Source organism: Haemaphysalis longicornis, unplaced genomic scaffold (assembly GCF_048455015.1).
Source record: "Haemaphysalis longicornis isolate Haplotype H1 unplaced genomic scaffold, Haemaphysalis longicornis Haplotype H1 scaffold_12, whole genome shotgun sequence".
Classification (NCBI taxonomy): domain Eukaryota; kingdom Metazoa; phylum Arthropoda; class Arachnida; order Ixodida; family Ixodidae; genus Haemaphysalis; species Haemaphysalis longicornis.
The window spans coordinates 34,812,375-34,828,459 of record NW_027526225.1 but is presented as its reverse complement, the minus strand read 5'-3'; the positions used below and the strand labels follow the sequence as shown (position 1 = coordinate 34,828,459).

The 16,085-nt window shown below is 46.7% G+C and overlaps 1 protein-coding gene across 2 annotated transcripts in view; it reads right to left on the bottom strand.

Moving 5' to 3' along the window:
- Positions 1–16,085, bottom strand: part of LOC144162559 (receptor-type tyrosine-protein phosphatase epsilon-like) — a 151,410-nt gene that overhangs the window by 53,912 nt on the left and 81,413 nt on the right. For both annotated transcript variants that reach the window (XM_077693149.1, XM_077693148.1), the window contains exons 15-16: positions 15,669–15,745; positions 13,866–13,902 (exon numbers count right to left, since the gene is read on the bottom strand). In XM_077693149.1, the coding sequence (XP_077549275.1) occupies positions 13,866–13,902; positions 15,669–15,745 (114 nt within the window). The remainder of the gene's footprint in view (positions 1–13,865; positions 13,903–15,668; positions 15,746–16,085) is intronic.

Genomic DNA, 16,085 nt, shown 5'->3' with positions numbered 1-16,085 from the left:
TTGGTCTGTCGTTATGTCTGTCTGTCTGTGACTCGATTCAGCTTCCCAGCCAAAGCAAAGTAGATATTGCGCAATAGTCTTATATACTCACAGCCAAAGGTAAACGTCTAAGCCTGGTGTATATGGTTATACCTGTCAACTTTGCTGAACAAGAACAAGACATTACGCAAATATAAGACAGGAAATTAGTGCACAAGGGATATTTACAGTGTTTCTTTATTAAAAATTCATGGATGCTTGGGTTTTTGATAGCAAATGAAATTGTACATCTACGGCAGAAAACCGCCGCCTGCTGTTGCCCACGCCACTTCCAGGAGGCATACGAATAATCACGCGACAACAGGAACAAAAGATGATGCTGACGATGTCCACAAAGATTTTGGCATGCACCCAAAGGAGGGGATTGGCCAGGGCTAAATCAGTTGTTCCACTAGCTAGGTTCCACGTTCTGCTTTGAACGCACGTGGAGCACGGCCACTCGGTTCTATAAACCTTCAGGTCAGCCGCCTCGATTCACACGCGTCACCGCCGTACTGCAGCGGTGGCATCGAGTAACCCAGCCTTGAGCAGTGGAACGCGGTAAATTCAAATCGCCTTGAGCAAACCCTTGGTGTGTTTACCTTGGGAAGAGCGCAACGGTACGGGAACAGCATGAGAGGTGAGCGGGAAAGCAAAAGGGGACATTCCCTTGGCAAATGTCTACAAAGACTGTCGCCTTTTGACGACATTTGCAACGAAAGGCGCAGATACGCAGCCAATTTTTCGCATGACTGACTTCGGGGTATTGAATGATGTGCACAAATGCGGAATTCCGTTGCGCTTTTTGCGTTTAAAGCAAAGGAGTGTTCATTATACCATTTCCATGCAGCAAAATCCAGAAACATTTGTGGTACAAGCTAGACGACCACTGAGATTTGTTGTTTGCTTCTGATTAATTTCACGCCCCCTACAAGCATTCTAAACCAATAAAATTTTGTAAGGATCAAGAACTCAGCCCCTACCCCACCAACTCCAAGCAGCCGAGCTGATGATACACTTGAGGCAGTACTAATAGATACCCAAGCAAGTATGGCACAAATCACTTTCGAAACTAAAAGTGGTGATTACATGGCTACCAACGATTGAAAGAGCGTAAGAAAACCGAATAAAGAAACTATGCACCCCTCCGTCTAACGACGAAGATAGTTGAACGCGAAGATTTCTCTTGAGGGATTACTTGATGGTAGTCTGAGTTTTTTTCCACTCACGCAGGGTTTGAACTTCGACTCAAACGCAGAAGGTTTGAGCTTTGACATAGACTCGCACGCAGTTTGGACTTTTGATCGCTGCGGCTTTGGCTTTGAAAATCCCCCAATTGATTTATCACAAATAAAGTATCGGGGTCAATTATCGTCGTCGTTAGACTGAGTGCACTCTAAGAAATCGGGGGAGTAGTTGAAGAGTCCAACAGTCATTGTACTATTGTAAGCGTTGGCGGACTACCCTCGAAAGCTGCGGGAGTTGGATGCAATTGTCGCTTCCCATGAGGAGGAGAGCAAAACTGACCGTGTACTCTTCTCGTGCGCGGCGGAGTGCACCCAAGTTCTGCTCCCGCACCAGTGAAGAGTAAACCTGCGCATCACCTCCCATCTCCAGTACGAAGAGTAAAATTGCAATTTCATTCTTGTCCAGTGCGGGAGTAAGCATGGAGATGCACTCCTGCCATCTGCGCTCACCAACTCATAAGCGATTTTTTATTTCCATACGAATATATTATATAAAGCAGTTGTGTAAAAAGCGCCCGATTACTTCTGCCGCGCATTCTAAACGTGCAAGAGTATGAATTCGTGTAACGATAGCTCGCAGCGTTCAGTTGCGCCAGGCGGCAAACCGAAGGAACTAATCTACGAGCCGCTGCAGACGGCCGCATTCGAAGAGTTTGATAGACGTACGCTTGTCCCACGCCTAGTCGAGCTAAAAAAACGGATTGTAAAGCTGAGATCGACTGAAGAAAATGGTGTTGCAAGAACTGAAGTCCGCGCTCTTCTGATAGCTCAAGCTGCAAGCGGAACACGAACCCGACCCAACAACCGTGGCTAGTGTCGGCGAGATAGGCATGTACATACGATAGCTTTTATTAGGTTAAATAAAGGAAATCCGGCTACATAACGTGTATTTATTAACAGCAATATGGGGCCCGTCTGCAAGGTCGGAGTGTGAGGAACAGGCGATATCACTGCGAGGGCATCTCAAATACACCGTTTACCTTGAAAACTGTCTCGTCGGCTGGCGAGCGACGATAAAAGCGTACACACCGATTGGTTGCTGGAACTCAAGTGCCTGTATTAAGCAAAGAGAAATGATGAACCCCGCCCCCCCTTCCCCGCGGCAGCGCAGGCGTGGAACACGATATAAAACGCGTCATACATCCGGCGGGTCAGGTAACGGGAACCGGCCGAGCAAGCGTGAGAAAGGCACCTTCAGCGAGCAGCGAAGTGCGCGTGTTCTGCAAAAACCTACACAGGCGGTGAACCCGCCAAGGCCGGACGGGCGACTTACAGACCACCCCAGACCGTGATGTCAATGTGCTACGAACGAAGTCGGCTACGAACGATGTCAATGTGCTACGAACGAAATGTGCATTCAAGCAGACGCTTCGTGCAACATGGGATGTTGGACCTGCCCTTATCGTCATACTTGCTTCGACACAGTACGACGCGTGTTGGCTAACTGCTGCACGCCTGTGCGTCAGTGCGACATCATGAACACGCGAGCAAGTCGTATATTCGTTCATTCGTGCGTGCGTGCGTGGAACTAGTTTTTCTTTCGGACGAACATCACAGCGGCGGCAGCGCTAAGGCCGATTTCACAACTATGCACAGTGTGCATAGCCGGACTGTATTCGCTGCTGTCGCAGGCTTCGCGCCTTGAGCTTGGGATCTTTCGCAGCTATGACGACCTTGGATTTATCTACCGGACGAAGAAACGCTGGCAGGAAGTATAGGTAAGCAATTAGTTAACCTCGTATTCTTGTCTTGTGTATTTAACGAAGCAGAGTTGCTCTCTAACTTCGGTCTGCGGAAGCGGTTAGTCCTAACGTTTTCGTGACTGATTTTGACCGTTGCTGAGATTTGAAGGGCGGCTTTTGTAACCGTGTGCAAACAGCGTCGATTCTTGCACCGGTTCAATCCCTGTTATTCGTGAAGTGTTGGTATCCTTGCCGAATGTTTTCGCAGGTAAGAAGCACGGTCGCGCGAGTAGTCGCAGAGCTGCCCTGTACTCTTAGCTTGGCGGCCAGGGTTAGAGTGGCTGCCGTGCAGTAGCTGTGGCTACCTGCGCGGCTCCAAAGAATTGCGTACAATAGGCTGGGTGATAGGAGCGCGTCTAGCGCGTGGCAGTCATAGTGACCGCCGCGCGTACAGCAGGAGACTGAAATGCTGTGCAGACAGGTTTTTTGCGTTTTGATTGAGGGCAGGATGGACGGAAATGGGACTTTTCGGGGCGTACGCCCCGCACTGTTAAGGGGTAACTACATGCGTCTAAGACGATGAGCGACGCGAGAAGCCTCACTCAGTGTGTACGGCAAACAGGTATTGTGGGCGACACAGACAAGCGAAAATTTTTTACACAGGCCGCTGACGGCGGCGACTGCGGCAGGCGACTGGCCGCTGCCGTCGCGAGTTTATTCCCGGACAGAAGTCCACAAGCGAGCTACAGCAACGAGGACGAAGGGCATTGGCAGCAATGTATTACTTTTTTTCGTTTGTCGTACTCGCCAAGACTGTTTGTTGTACCCGTTATATTACTTTTTTCGCGTGGGTTGACGCCGTCGCTGCATGTGGTTTAATGTTCGAGCGTTCTGATTGTTCAATAACGATCCTACCGGCGCTCATCAAATGTTGCAATCTGCAGCGTGCATGCAACGAAGCGTATTCGAGAATGACGAAAACAGTAGCTATATGTCCCATTACAACTTTTCGACGCTGGACTTGTGAACGTATAATGGGCCGTACGTTGCAGTCGGCTGAGGACAAAATCCAATGCAAATTATTAAGGGATTATAACCTTAGAAAAAGGGTATTTTTGTTTAAATTTTGTGCAACGTTTTTATACCGGGAACGATAGTGGGGTAAACAATGGAATCTACTGACACGTAAGCACTAATGGGTTTGGGGCGCAGTGCGTAGTGTTACGAATCGGCCAGCGCCGCAGTACGTTCCCGCATCACTCCTCGGCTGTGCGGCGAAGCCACTGCGTGCGCCTTTCAGCCATCATGCGCCACTATGTCGGTGACTCATCATTCAAGTTTTTACAAGCCGGGATAGACGCCTCGCTTTCAACCCGCTTCAAACTCCGGCGGTTGCTAGCGGCACGTCGAGACCCGTTCAAGGACACAGAGGCCTCTCGATCTCAGCGGAGTCCTCCTCTATCTCCCGTCTCTCCGACTCGACGTGCGCAGAGGCTACCGACGACTCACGAACTCTGGAAGGAGCTTTGTGTGTGTCTGTGACGTTCGTGGCGTGTTGCCGCTTGTTGGCGTTTTGGCCGTTACGGCTTTTGGGTATAAATAGAACCCGCCCAAGCGCTGTAACCTATTCCTATTTAAGCAGAGAATCCATGCTGTCACTCTGCTCGAGTCCTGTATTGTAACCTCGCCCGTCGGGGCATTGTTCTTTGGCTTCGGCTCACCTCTCGCTATGAAGTAAACAGTTACGTTAGCCTACGGCTTCTGGACTTCTTCACGGCTGCAACAGAGGCTGGGCGCTCGCATCATACACGCTACCACTCGTATGTCGGAGGCCCCAGAGCTCGGATCGGGTGCCCCCACTCGGTCGCAACAACTGGTGTCAGCGCTGGGATGACACGGTTGCAACAGTAGACAGACAGCTGTAGGGCGCGCTGTCTGACATGACATTGGTCAAGTGGCACAATGCGCGTTGCCGCTTCCAAGGTCACCACACATTCGCATCTAGACTGGTGACTGCGCCAAGCAGTATTGCATTCCAATACACGTTCAGTGCATGCTCTCGGCGCGAAAACTAATCTATCACCCAATAAACTTCATTTAACGTTGTCAAACTCGTTAATTTTTTCTTCATTGTAGAACTTATCTTTGCTGTCCCCCTCTTTCTGCCGAAGTAGCAACCACGAGAAGACGCTGCTTGCTCGAAGATTTTTTTTTAACGAGAGATCCTCGAGGCGTCAGCAGGAGTGGCCGTCGCATTCAAGACACTTCTCCTCACAGCCTTGGACATCGTGGATGGGTTCCCATTGCAGCTGCCTGTGTTTTCGCTTTTCAGTGTGTAATACGCTTCAAAGGCGAAGCGCAACTTCTTGCTTCTGTAGACGTTACTTTGGCTCAAGCACGGTGCCCTGGTCGGTACTGTTCTGAAGGCCGCCACCAACATTATGAAGCAGTCAGCTCGAACGTGTTTGTTTTTAATACAAAGTTATGCCTTTTTAAATCTTACTAGCGCATCCTCATTTGAGAACCACCCACCTAAAAAACCCAGGGGGAACGTTTCCTGCGGTTTCCTATTGTCCCACCAACATATATCTGTTACAAAGTTCCCGTGTCAATGGCTTTGTATCTTTGTGTTGATTGCACCTTGTAATGCGTTATTACTATCCACGCTGAATTGTTTTAGTCCTAGATATTTCTTTCGCAAAATGTATTTGTAAATATTTTTAATTTGTGCTAAGAGCTGGCTTTCCAGTCCATGTGAAGCACCCACTGATATACTAAGGCCATTTTGTTTTATGTTAGTACCGTGAACTATTCTTCAACCGCTGTATTTTTACTGACGCTTTTCGTGCTAATGCCAATACCTTTTTATTTGCGGATGTTAATGTCCTTTTAATTGCCTTAATTTAATGTTTCTTTTTCAGTGTTTTCAATTGCTTTGCTGCATTTTTATTTGATTTTTTTGTGTATCCTAAATAGGCGCTACGTCTCCTATGTGCATATGGAGTAGGAACCGTATTTATGCTGTGATATTTTAATTCCAACCAAACTGTTTTTTTTTTGTGTGAAATTGCAAAATGAACCGATTGTTGTGATACTTTTTTGAAAAAAAATTACACCATCTTCCCGTGGGGAACCCTGATGAGGATGCGAAGCATCGTGGCGGTTCCGTGTGGTTCCATTGTGTTGCCGTTATGTTGAGTGATCTGGTTTTTACTAGCGCCAGAGGGAATTCCGCGTCCGGGTCCACACCGGTGGCAAAGGCACGAAAGTGCTGTTGTGTTACGGTGAGTAGGCGGTGGTTCTCGAGGCGCCGAATCTCGTCCATCATGTTCTTGTCGATGTTGTCTCTGTGGTAGAATCGGTAGTCTCCGTCAGCTTTGGTGAGGTAAAGGTTGTTGACATTGGTGCACCGGCTTAGAGCAATATACACGCCATCCTCTTCGCAGATTTGTGTTCTCGTTCTTCTTCTTCGGTGATTCCCCTACGGGAAGATGACGAGGGTGGTTGAACGCGAACCTATCTCGTGATGGATTCTTTGGTTGGCCAATCCCTTGGGGCACCCTACCACAATCAGCATCAGAGGCGCTGCGGATGGGGCTGGTTGAGCTGCAAGGCGCGTGGCGCTTCCCACCACAGCTTTCCCACGGGAAATTCAGCATTCCCCTCTAAAGTTTTCAGTTCGTCGTTTCCGTTTACGTTCAGCTTCGCGTGCCTTCGTTGTATCAGTAGCTTCTTGACGTAGTTTGAATGCGTCAAGGACATAAGGCGCGTTCGTAGCTCTTGCTCCTGTCCCGGATTTGTAGCGTAGTGGGAAGAGCACCGCGTACCTCCCGTTGCGGCCAGAGATTCGGGATCGAAACCGGGCGTCGCTAACTATTTCTTTTTTTATAGTGTAGTATCGCGGAGCTGTGCGTGTAAGGAGGAGAGTTGTGCATGCGCAGTGAGCGTGTGGGCGGCGCCGCCATCAACGACGCAGGACCAGGCGAGCCTAAGAAATGCTTCGCATTTAAAATAAAGTCTGAGCTTGATTTTTTTTCCATGTTTCAAAATAGCTTATCCTGTTTTGTTTGCTTGTAACTGCCTATAGTACCATCGTGGGGAAGAGGAGAGGGGTGTCTAGTAGCAGGCGGAGCGAAAACACGCTGCCTCGCGGGGAATAGCAGAACGCTCTTGAGGCGTAACGAGATACTTTCCAAGAGAGAGTAGTAGTACCCGTCTGCAGTAGCTGGGAAAGCCGCGGCGAAGAGAGATTATTCACGCCCAAAGGGAGTGACGGAACGCTGCCTTGGAGATGGCATTGCAATTCCCACACAGGGTTCAAGTACTCCGCTTCCAAAGCAGCAAGTAAATCCCACGAGGAGTGTTTCGCCTCTCGTTTGGCCGCCACGTGCTACTCCTCGGAAGGGTAGCCCAATGCTCCAAAGGGACTGAAATATGGGACAAAAGTTTTTACTCCTAGACAGTGCCCAGCAATCCTCGAATTCTTAGAGTGTGGTGCATGAATTTTCTGCATGAATTTTCTGTCTAATTCTGCACGTCTATGCAACCCTGTCCAAACCCCTACCGTTTCGACGCTGTGGGAATGGTGCATCGCATAGACGTCGGATTCATAACGCGAAGTCCCAGCTCCAATCCCGACCTAGCAAATAATTTCTTTCTTTCACCTCACCCACGATCACTATCATCACTAGAAAAAAGTATGATTTCCTGGTGTGTGTTTTTAACGCGCCATACTCCATCGGAGTGGCATTCCAAACACCGAGAAAATCTGTTCGTCTACACAGATAATTTGTTTTATTTATGGCATTCTTGACAAATCACCTACCGTTACAACGAAGATGGTTAGATGGCTTAGACGGGCGAAATGAATTAAAACACAAGTGGCGACCATGCTGCCTTCGTGTTTAATATAGAGTATTAAAAAAACAAATGGAGAAGTCATTATAACGCTCTATACTGATGATCGAGGTTTCTACGAGTCATAACCAAACTTACGAGGGAACCTGAGCACTAAATATGAGGTAGTAAGTGCGAAAGCGTAACATCGCAACTGGCGAATGCATATGCTGGCACGGCCAATGCAAACCATGGCGGCTTGAAAGACAAAGGTGTGAGTGTGAAGATCGGGGGACCGAGTGCTGAAACCAGATGTGCCGATAACACATCATCTTTTTCCATTTGCACCTTTTTCTGCTTTGTGTTACGATGATGCCGACTTTTGCCAAATCACTCTTACTTGGTCGATGTGTAGGCGTGACGTTATATAGCTGTAACGCTGCTAGTCAGAAGGGGTAAAACTTCAAACTCAATGCAGGTAAAGCTGAACGTGCCGGTTAAGAAAGCTGGAGCTCAAAGCAGAACGTTAGGCCTAAAGTACTGCCACAGATGCCCACGTTCCCTTCGCCAAGCAAAAAATACTCGATGCACCTAAGCCTGCCTACGCGCTTTGAAGGGAAGCTAGCGGTACTCATCGAAAACGTTTTTGTAACGCCGTATTCCTGCATTTTTCTTGGCCCTCGTTTCTTGGTTCTCTCCCCGAGTTACTTCGACGGGCTTCTTTTCTGCTACACCGTCCTTACGAATCTTTTTCACTTTTGTTTGTTCGTTTCACGGTGTGAGGTACGTCAGAAAGCAAACATAGAGACGCCGCAGCTTCCCTAGAATCAGGTTCTGCCCGAATGACTGCACTACTTGTACTAAGACCTCGTTGTGTGCACCTCTTGTACCTGTTGCACTCACGTGACATCACGTTCAAGAGTAGCGCCACAGGCAGTATTCTACAGTTCATACGTTGAAATTTCACAGACTTTAGAATTTTCTGAAGTGGGCACATCAGCCTCTCAAAGCTCCTTATCCTTGGCTAATCACTGATGTGGCTATGTTCTACGAAGAAAGAGAAAACAACTATTGTTCTTGTTGTTTAGATGGCACTTTCGACTTTTTGTCCTCAGATTGTGAGATTCTTGGCATTGATTTACTCCTGCCGGGATGCCGCCCTGTGTCGTTGATAAATGTGTATTTTCCCCACGGAGTTTGCGAAGTTAGAGCTTTAGATGCGGCCCTTTCGGTTAGCCAAAAAGCTGTGGTTGTGGCGGGGGACTTCAACTCGCACCACGTATCTTGGGGATATAGGACTGACACCTCAGGGAGACGTCTTTGGGAATGGGCAGGGGATAACAACCTGCACTGCCGAAATGTAGGCAATGCCACATTTATAAGTGGTCAGTCTCGTTCTGTCCTAGACCTCACTTTTGCGACCTCAGGGCTTGTATCCTCGTGGTCCACAATTGACTGCGAGACTAACAGTGACCACACCCCGGTACTTTTTGACATCGTTTGCGCTGCAAAAATACCAAACCACAAAGTACATTCGTTTGTCAATGTTAATAAGTTCTCCTCGGAGCTGTGCAAAGCAATGTCAGCTTTTTCACCTATGGAGCAGACAATCAGGGCTGAAAGCGTTGTCTCAGCTATTAAGGATTCCATCCTTAGAGCAAAATTTACGGTATCCTCAGTCCATAGCACCGCTTGTAGCCCTTGGTGGAATGAGGAATGTGCTAGAGACTTCCGGCGTTGAAACGCCGCCTGGCAGCAGCTTCTCCACAATCACAGCCCGGCTAACTGGGTTAATTTTAAATTTCACCGCGCAAATTTTAAGCGTACTGTATCACGTGCGAAGAAAACATTTAATATTGACCGATTTTCCGCCCTATCACAACCGAATCGTAGACAAGCTTTATTCAAGTTTCTCAGGTCTAGGAAATCATCTCCCGTCTCTCCGAACACACCCTCCCTGGTTCGTACACCAGAAGAATCCGTTGAATTCTTAGAGACCATAGCGAGTGATCTACAGCTGCGGTTTGCGACAAGGATTCCGTCGACAGGCTCTCGAAATTTCGGCACGGCTGACTTTGAAGAGGTCGCTATAGGCGAGCTAGATAGCGTAATTTCCCGTCTTCCAGCGTCTGCGCCTGGTCCAGATGGTATCACCGCAGCGATGATTAAACTGTTGTACAATGAAGCCCCGGCAGACCTGTTGAATGTGGTTAATATTTCTCTTAAAAACGCGTGGATACTTCCTGAATGGCGCTTGGCCAAGATTGTACTTTTTTTAAAGAAACCGGAGCTTGGATATACAATTGATAATATTAGGCCAATAGCATTAACATCCACCCTTGTAAAAGTAATTGAGTGCGTTTTGCTTCTCCGTATTAACAAGTTTTTGCGTACGAGGAACATACTCAACCGCAGACAAATTGGTTTTAGGGAAGAATGCTCTATCTGGTGGGCGCATATAGACTTGGAAAGTCGCATCCACTGGGCCCTACAAAATAAGCAGATCGCAGCATTGGTCACCTTGGACATTTCGAAAGCCTAGGACAGTGTGGAATATGACATCCTTCTAGATCTCCTAGCTCGCTATTCGTTTCCGGAGTACATTACTGCGTGGGTAGCGGCTTTTCTGGAAAACAGAGAGTTTTTCTGTTCCCAAAATGGTTACGCCTCTTCCCGGTATAAGCAGACACGTGGAGTACCCCAGCGGTCTGTTATCTCCCCAGTGTTATTCAATGTGCTTTTGAGCTCCATACCCATTCACCGAGATGTGCATACATATGTCTATGCAGATGACATGGCCTTTTTCTCTTCATCGCAAGACATCCATTCCTTATTTCATTCCCTTCAATCATATTTGAATGCCCTGGAAGCGTGGTTGGATACTTTGAAATTTTCTTTAAACATTGATAAGTGTGCCATCCTCGTGTTCCCTCTTACGGACCAAATATCGATTTCGTTATCGTATCACCAACAAACCATTCGTCAGGTTGATTCGCTAAAATATCTTGGGGTCATATATGACAGAAAATTGAATTGGCGCCTACACATTGAACATATAGCTGCAAAAGGCTCCCGTGCTGTGGCTCTACTGAGGGGTCTTAGCCACAAAAGAACAGGCCTGAGGACAGATACGCTCTTGATGATTTACAGCATGTATGTTCGACCAATTTTAGAGTTTGGGTGTGTTGTATTCTCTGGCGCTGCGACATATAAGCTCATGCCTTTGGTGAAGCTGGAACGACAAGCTTTGCGTTGCTGCTTAGGCCTACCCGGTTACGTCCCGATTCGGGTATTGTACTTGGAGGCCGGAGTCCCAACGCTGAATTCCAGGTTTAAATATCTCACCATCAACGCAGTTGCAAAGTTCCTAGAGTCACCGCTGGCCAGATCACAGGCTGTGTTTGTTCAACACGCATTTCCGTTTTTCGGCTCTAATTGGTCTCGTATCCGGCGCCCGCAGGTCATTTTTGCCAATTCTTTACTTCAACCATTACACTCCACGCTCCTATCAGTTCCCGTTTTACAGTCTCAACCCACAGTAGTGGAGGTTTCTTTTGATAACATTTTCCCAAAACATGCTAAGCTGCTTCCAACCAACTTAATTAAAAACATTCTCCTGGCTCACCAGTCTGAATATTCATCGCACGTGGTTATTGCAACCGACGCCTCTGGAAAAAATGAAAAAGTTGGGGTGGGTATCTTCTCTCCGGCATTGAATTGGTCTTTTTCATTGCGTCTACCAGTTTATATTCCCATATTTTATGCAGAATTTCTGGCTATTCTTCTTGCTGTTCTGAAACTCGATTCGGCGCAAACTTCAGTGATGATACTCACGGATTCCCTCTCCGTGTGCATGGTCCTTTCTTCAGAAACTGCCAGTCCCATGCTTAAAACTTTTTACTCCTTCGTTCCCACGCATGTGCGGGCAATTAGGCTTGTCTGGCTGCCTGGCCACTGTGGATTAGCCCTTAATGAAGCCGCGGATACATTAGCGAAAATGGCATTGTCGTTACCTATTGTGGAGGTGCTTCCCCCGTTTGCTTGCGTTTTGCTAGCCCGTTATCGACAATACCTGCTGGCCCAGGACGTGTCCGATCACGGGCTGCACACCTCTCCGGAACTCGAACACCTCAGGTTTCGGTGGAAAAGAAGCCTCTGCCAAACTCGCTCGTGCGAAGTTTCGCTGACTTCGTTTCGGTGTGGTGTTCCCCCACTTTACAGGTATCTATACCGGGCAGATCTAGCAACCTCACCCTTGTGCCACTTCTGCCATGAAATTGAATCGGATGAGCATTTCTTCCTTTTTTGCCGCCGATTCTTGCATCACCGGAGAAGGCTGCTGGAGGCTCCCCTGCGGCGTCTTGGAATGCCACTAACCTTGCCAGTGCTTTTGTCGTTTGGAGGCACGCAGCTAGGCCACTGCCATGGGGATGTCTGTCAAGCCATTCATTCCTTCATTTCAGAGACGGCTCGTCTGCCTTGTTGAAATGATTCTGATCAGGCTCTCTCGCTCCTCTTTCTTGTTCTATTTCTGTCTCCAACCTATATTCTAAATTCTTTCTTCGACTGCACCTTTTTGCCAATCTGGTTTTTTAGTAAAAAAAAAAAAACGCTCTTCTTGGCCAATCCCCCTGAGTGGGTATGCGCCACTTTATGGGCCACCACCACCACCACCACAGTGGTAGTGTATGAGGCTGCTGAAGTGGATTTCTTGGTTCAAATCCCATCGAATAACCCGTGTGCTTTTATTTCGTTTTTTTACAGGAGCGGTCACATTCCTTTTTCAGGCTTTTATTGTGTTTGTTACTTTTGTTATTAGCATGCTCACATTATGCACGCAGGTTTCAGCACATATCCTGAGCGCAGAATTTCAAATGAAATGAAACAACGCATTCCCTGTTTTCGCCTGTATTCAGCCAAATGCACCGAGTCGTCCTCATGTATGCATAAAACGTATTCTTCCGGCATTCAGCAGGTATATGGTTCAACACCATCCGGACACAAATTTACCCACTTTTTTCGCCTGTTACTTCAATGGTATTTACTTTCGGCCACCCGCCATTTTCTTTACCAGTTGTGTACCAGGCTCTCCAGTTTTTTACCCAATGAGTGAACGGAATTTCTTGCTATACATCGGACCAAAATATCATAGGACCTCACAGATTAGAAAAAAGTATGCTTGAAGCCATAAAACAAAGTCCAATAATACATAATTCCAGGCAGTTCTGAATCAAAGAATAAATATTTTTATATTTTTACAGCCAGAGTTATGGCATGAAGAGTAGCGTGAGATTATCACTTTGCCGCCCGCATCTTCCAGAAAGGACTGCTAGGTTTCGCACAGGTTTGAAACGGCTCCTCAGTGTTGCGTGGCAAAATGGTATTTATTAACTTAAGATCTGCGTGTTAAAATGTGCAATTTTGTATGGTAAGATTATCTCCCACTATAAAATTCTGTTGATATATCCAGTACCGTCCCTCAAAATGCAGTTATGAGGTGATACTGTTTCTCTGCACTTACGTACGAAGTGTCATGCTGAAAAGCGACAAAAAATATGCCATTTTTGGAGGGAAAGAGAGTACTAAACACAAGCATTTTGCATTCTAGCAAAGATTGTGATGATCTCCATACTTTTATCATTGCCAATTTTAAAATTTTAAGATCATCACTAACGAACCCTGGTTGAGCCCTAAATAATTTGAAAAACCTTTCAATCATTTATCTTTTCAGTGCCTAGGCTTTAAATTGTATCCTTTACTCCATGTCTATTCGCTAATTGGTTGTACTTCTCTTTATCGGCACTCATTATTTTACCTACCGATGTGTTTTTCTCTACTCAGTAGTCATTTCAGGCACTGTATCATAGACCTGTCGTGTTCCACACTTTTCGTTTCGGTCCTTTGTTCCTTTCATTCACATACTTGTTTTGCTTTTGTTCTTTCTGCCACCCACGATCACCAATTATTGCTATCCTTACCATTCACGTAATCCATCTATACTATGCAGCCCTTCAGTAAAATAATATTCCGAATTAAAAAATGATTGAAACAATAGCATAATATGGTGTTAACAAAGGCTTACCTTGTGTGGCGATGTACTTGCGCGGAATTTTGTACCCCTGAAAGCAAAGGCAGAAATTAAAACAAGTTACGAAATCGTACTTTTTACATTTTATATAAAGGTACGACGCCGAAAGAAAAGCATTGCAGTTTTACCGTAATCCTTTCCTGAAGCACGCAATTGCCACATTCCAAAAGTACAGCTATCTACAGCTTCCGTACATTGCTATAGGTTCGACACACGTAAGACAAGTAGTGAGCGTAAGCGGCGCACTAAAACCGTACGCAAACTCATTCTAACCCAATAGTTTGAGCTCTAGAAGGATTAGTTTGTATTCTAGAGTGTTTATGTGTGATATAGAGTAACTTGTTCTATGAAAAGGGGCTCGTGCACCATCCTTCTCCATGACTTCGTTGTGTCGCCCATGAAGACGTACTATAAAGTGCCTGTGACGGTGGATAATGATCTCGAGTAATTTAACCGTAAGTGCTCTGTCCGCAATAAAGAAACAATCGAAGAATGGATAGGTGAGCATCAAATATAATAATACATGGTTAGTAAAAATTGTCGGCTTATCGGCTTGCTTCGCTGCAAATGTCGTCAAAAGACGACATTATGAAGGATAGACATTTAAAGGGACAGGCAGGCGGACGTACAGACAGACCAAAATTTATCTTGCGTTTTCTGGGCTTCTGTTCGTGTTTAGACTTGGTACTTCATTACTACTGGCATGGTCGCTTAAGGGTGGAAAACCAACGGTTCGCGCTTCGTCCGCTTGGTTTTTCCAGTGTTGCCTCCGGGTGCGTATTGCGTCATCGTCTTTCACTAGCCGATTGGCAATTTGCTCGGACGTGTCCTGGGACGAGGCCGCTCTACACCGGGGCGCGCACTCTTGCGACAGCTATAGCAAGGCCCTGCCTAGGCACGCTTAATTAAGGTGACAGGCGTCAGCCCGCCGGCGCTTCTCCGCCACAATGCCTCCTGGATTCCAAGATTCCAGCCGGCAGTGGCCCTTGGAAACACACGGATGTGCGCCACCAGGGCCGCTGGCTGATGGTGCCATGGCGGCGACTTTTATACAGTGGCTAATTTTTTTGTTTTATACCGTTAATTCAAGCATTCTTGCATTCTTTATAACAAAACAGTGCAAATATCATTCATGTATTGATTTATTGCCTAAAGTATCCATATGGCTTATTTTTGCGTAAAAATGTTGACAAATATCAACATTGCCACCACATTTAGATGCTTAAAATTGGTTTTGCGTGTATTAACGTCCTGTTCGACATCTGCGGTTACTTCGGTCGGGCGCCTTAATTAAGAAACAGACATACAGAGAGGTAGAAGCATCAAACTTTCCGCGTCCAAGTAGCCAAGAAAGACTTCATGTGTTTAAAATCCACGTACTAAATCAATTTCGTGCCACTGCACAGCCCCGCGATGCAACTGTGAATGGCGCATGATATATCGCATTCTAAGCCCTACTCGTGAGCAGTCTTTATAATCACGCTGAATTGGATCTGAAGGGCACTACGTGTTCCACAATACACTGCAGTCGCAAACAAGCACTACTCTATGCCCTGTCTTTGTTTAGGGGTACGCAAATTCGGAAAACCATTACTAGGTCCTGATTTGCCTCCATAAAACCTTGCCTGTTGTAGATACAAAACATGTACCACAGCCAACCAAGTAAGTGTGACTGCTCCTGGGCCATTGGGTGCGTGTTCAGCGAATTTGGTTGACTACACTTTTCCTTATTTACAGTTGCCCGATGATATGTTAGGCACAATGTTCATTTGTTCAAATTTGCACTTATGGGCTCACCCGCACGTAGCTCGCGTTGATGTAGTCCGTGCTGTCACCTGGTGGCGATGGAGCAAGGATAACTCTTGAGTGATCATCTGCAATTTACAAAAGGCAGCTCATTTACGTGTATCAGCATGGTATCCAACCCAAGAACTTCATTTTCCATGTTCAATGACAGTATGAGCGCTGTGCGATCGTTTCCCTAATACAGATAACTGCTTCGACTGTCAGTCCCTATACGTATGAATCCTCTTGTTGGACATGAATTCGGCAAGAAAATATTTGCTGGCGAAGGCCAAGTTTAGGTTAGGGTAGAAAAATGAATATAACCACGCACCAGACGGGATATATGGCGCGGTAAAAGGTATGCCTGCTTCCGTTCAAAGAGCTTAGTTGTACTTCGGCGGCTTGCGGCATGGAGCTCGATCGCATGTT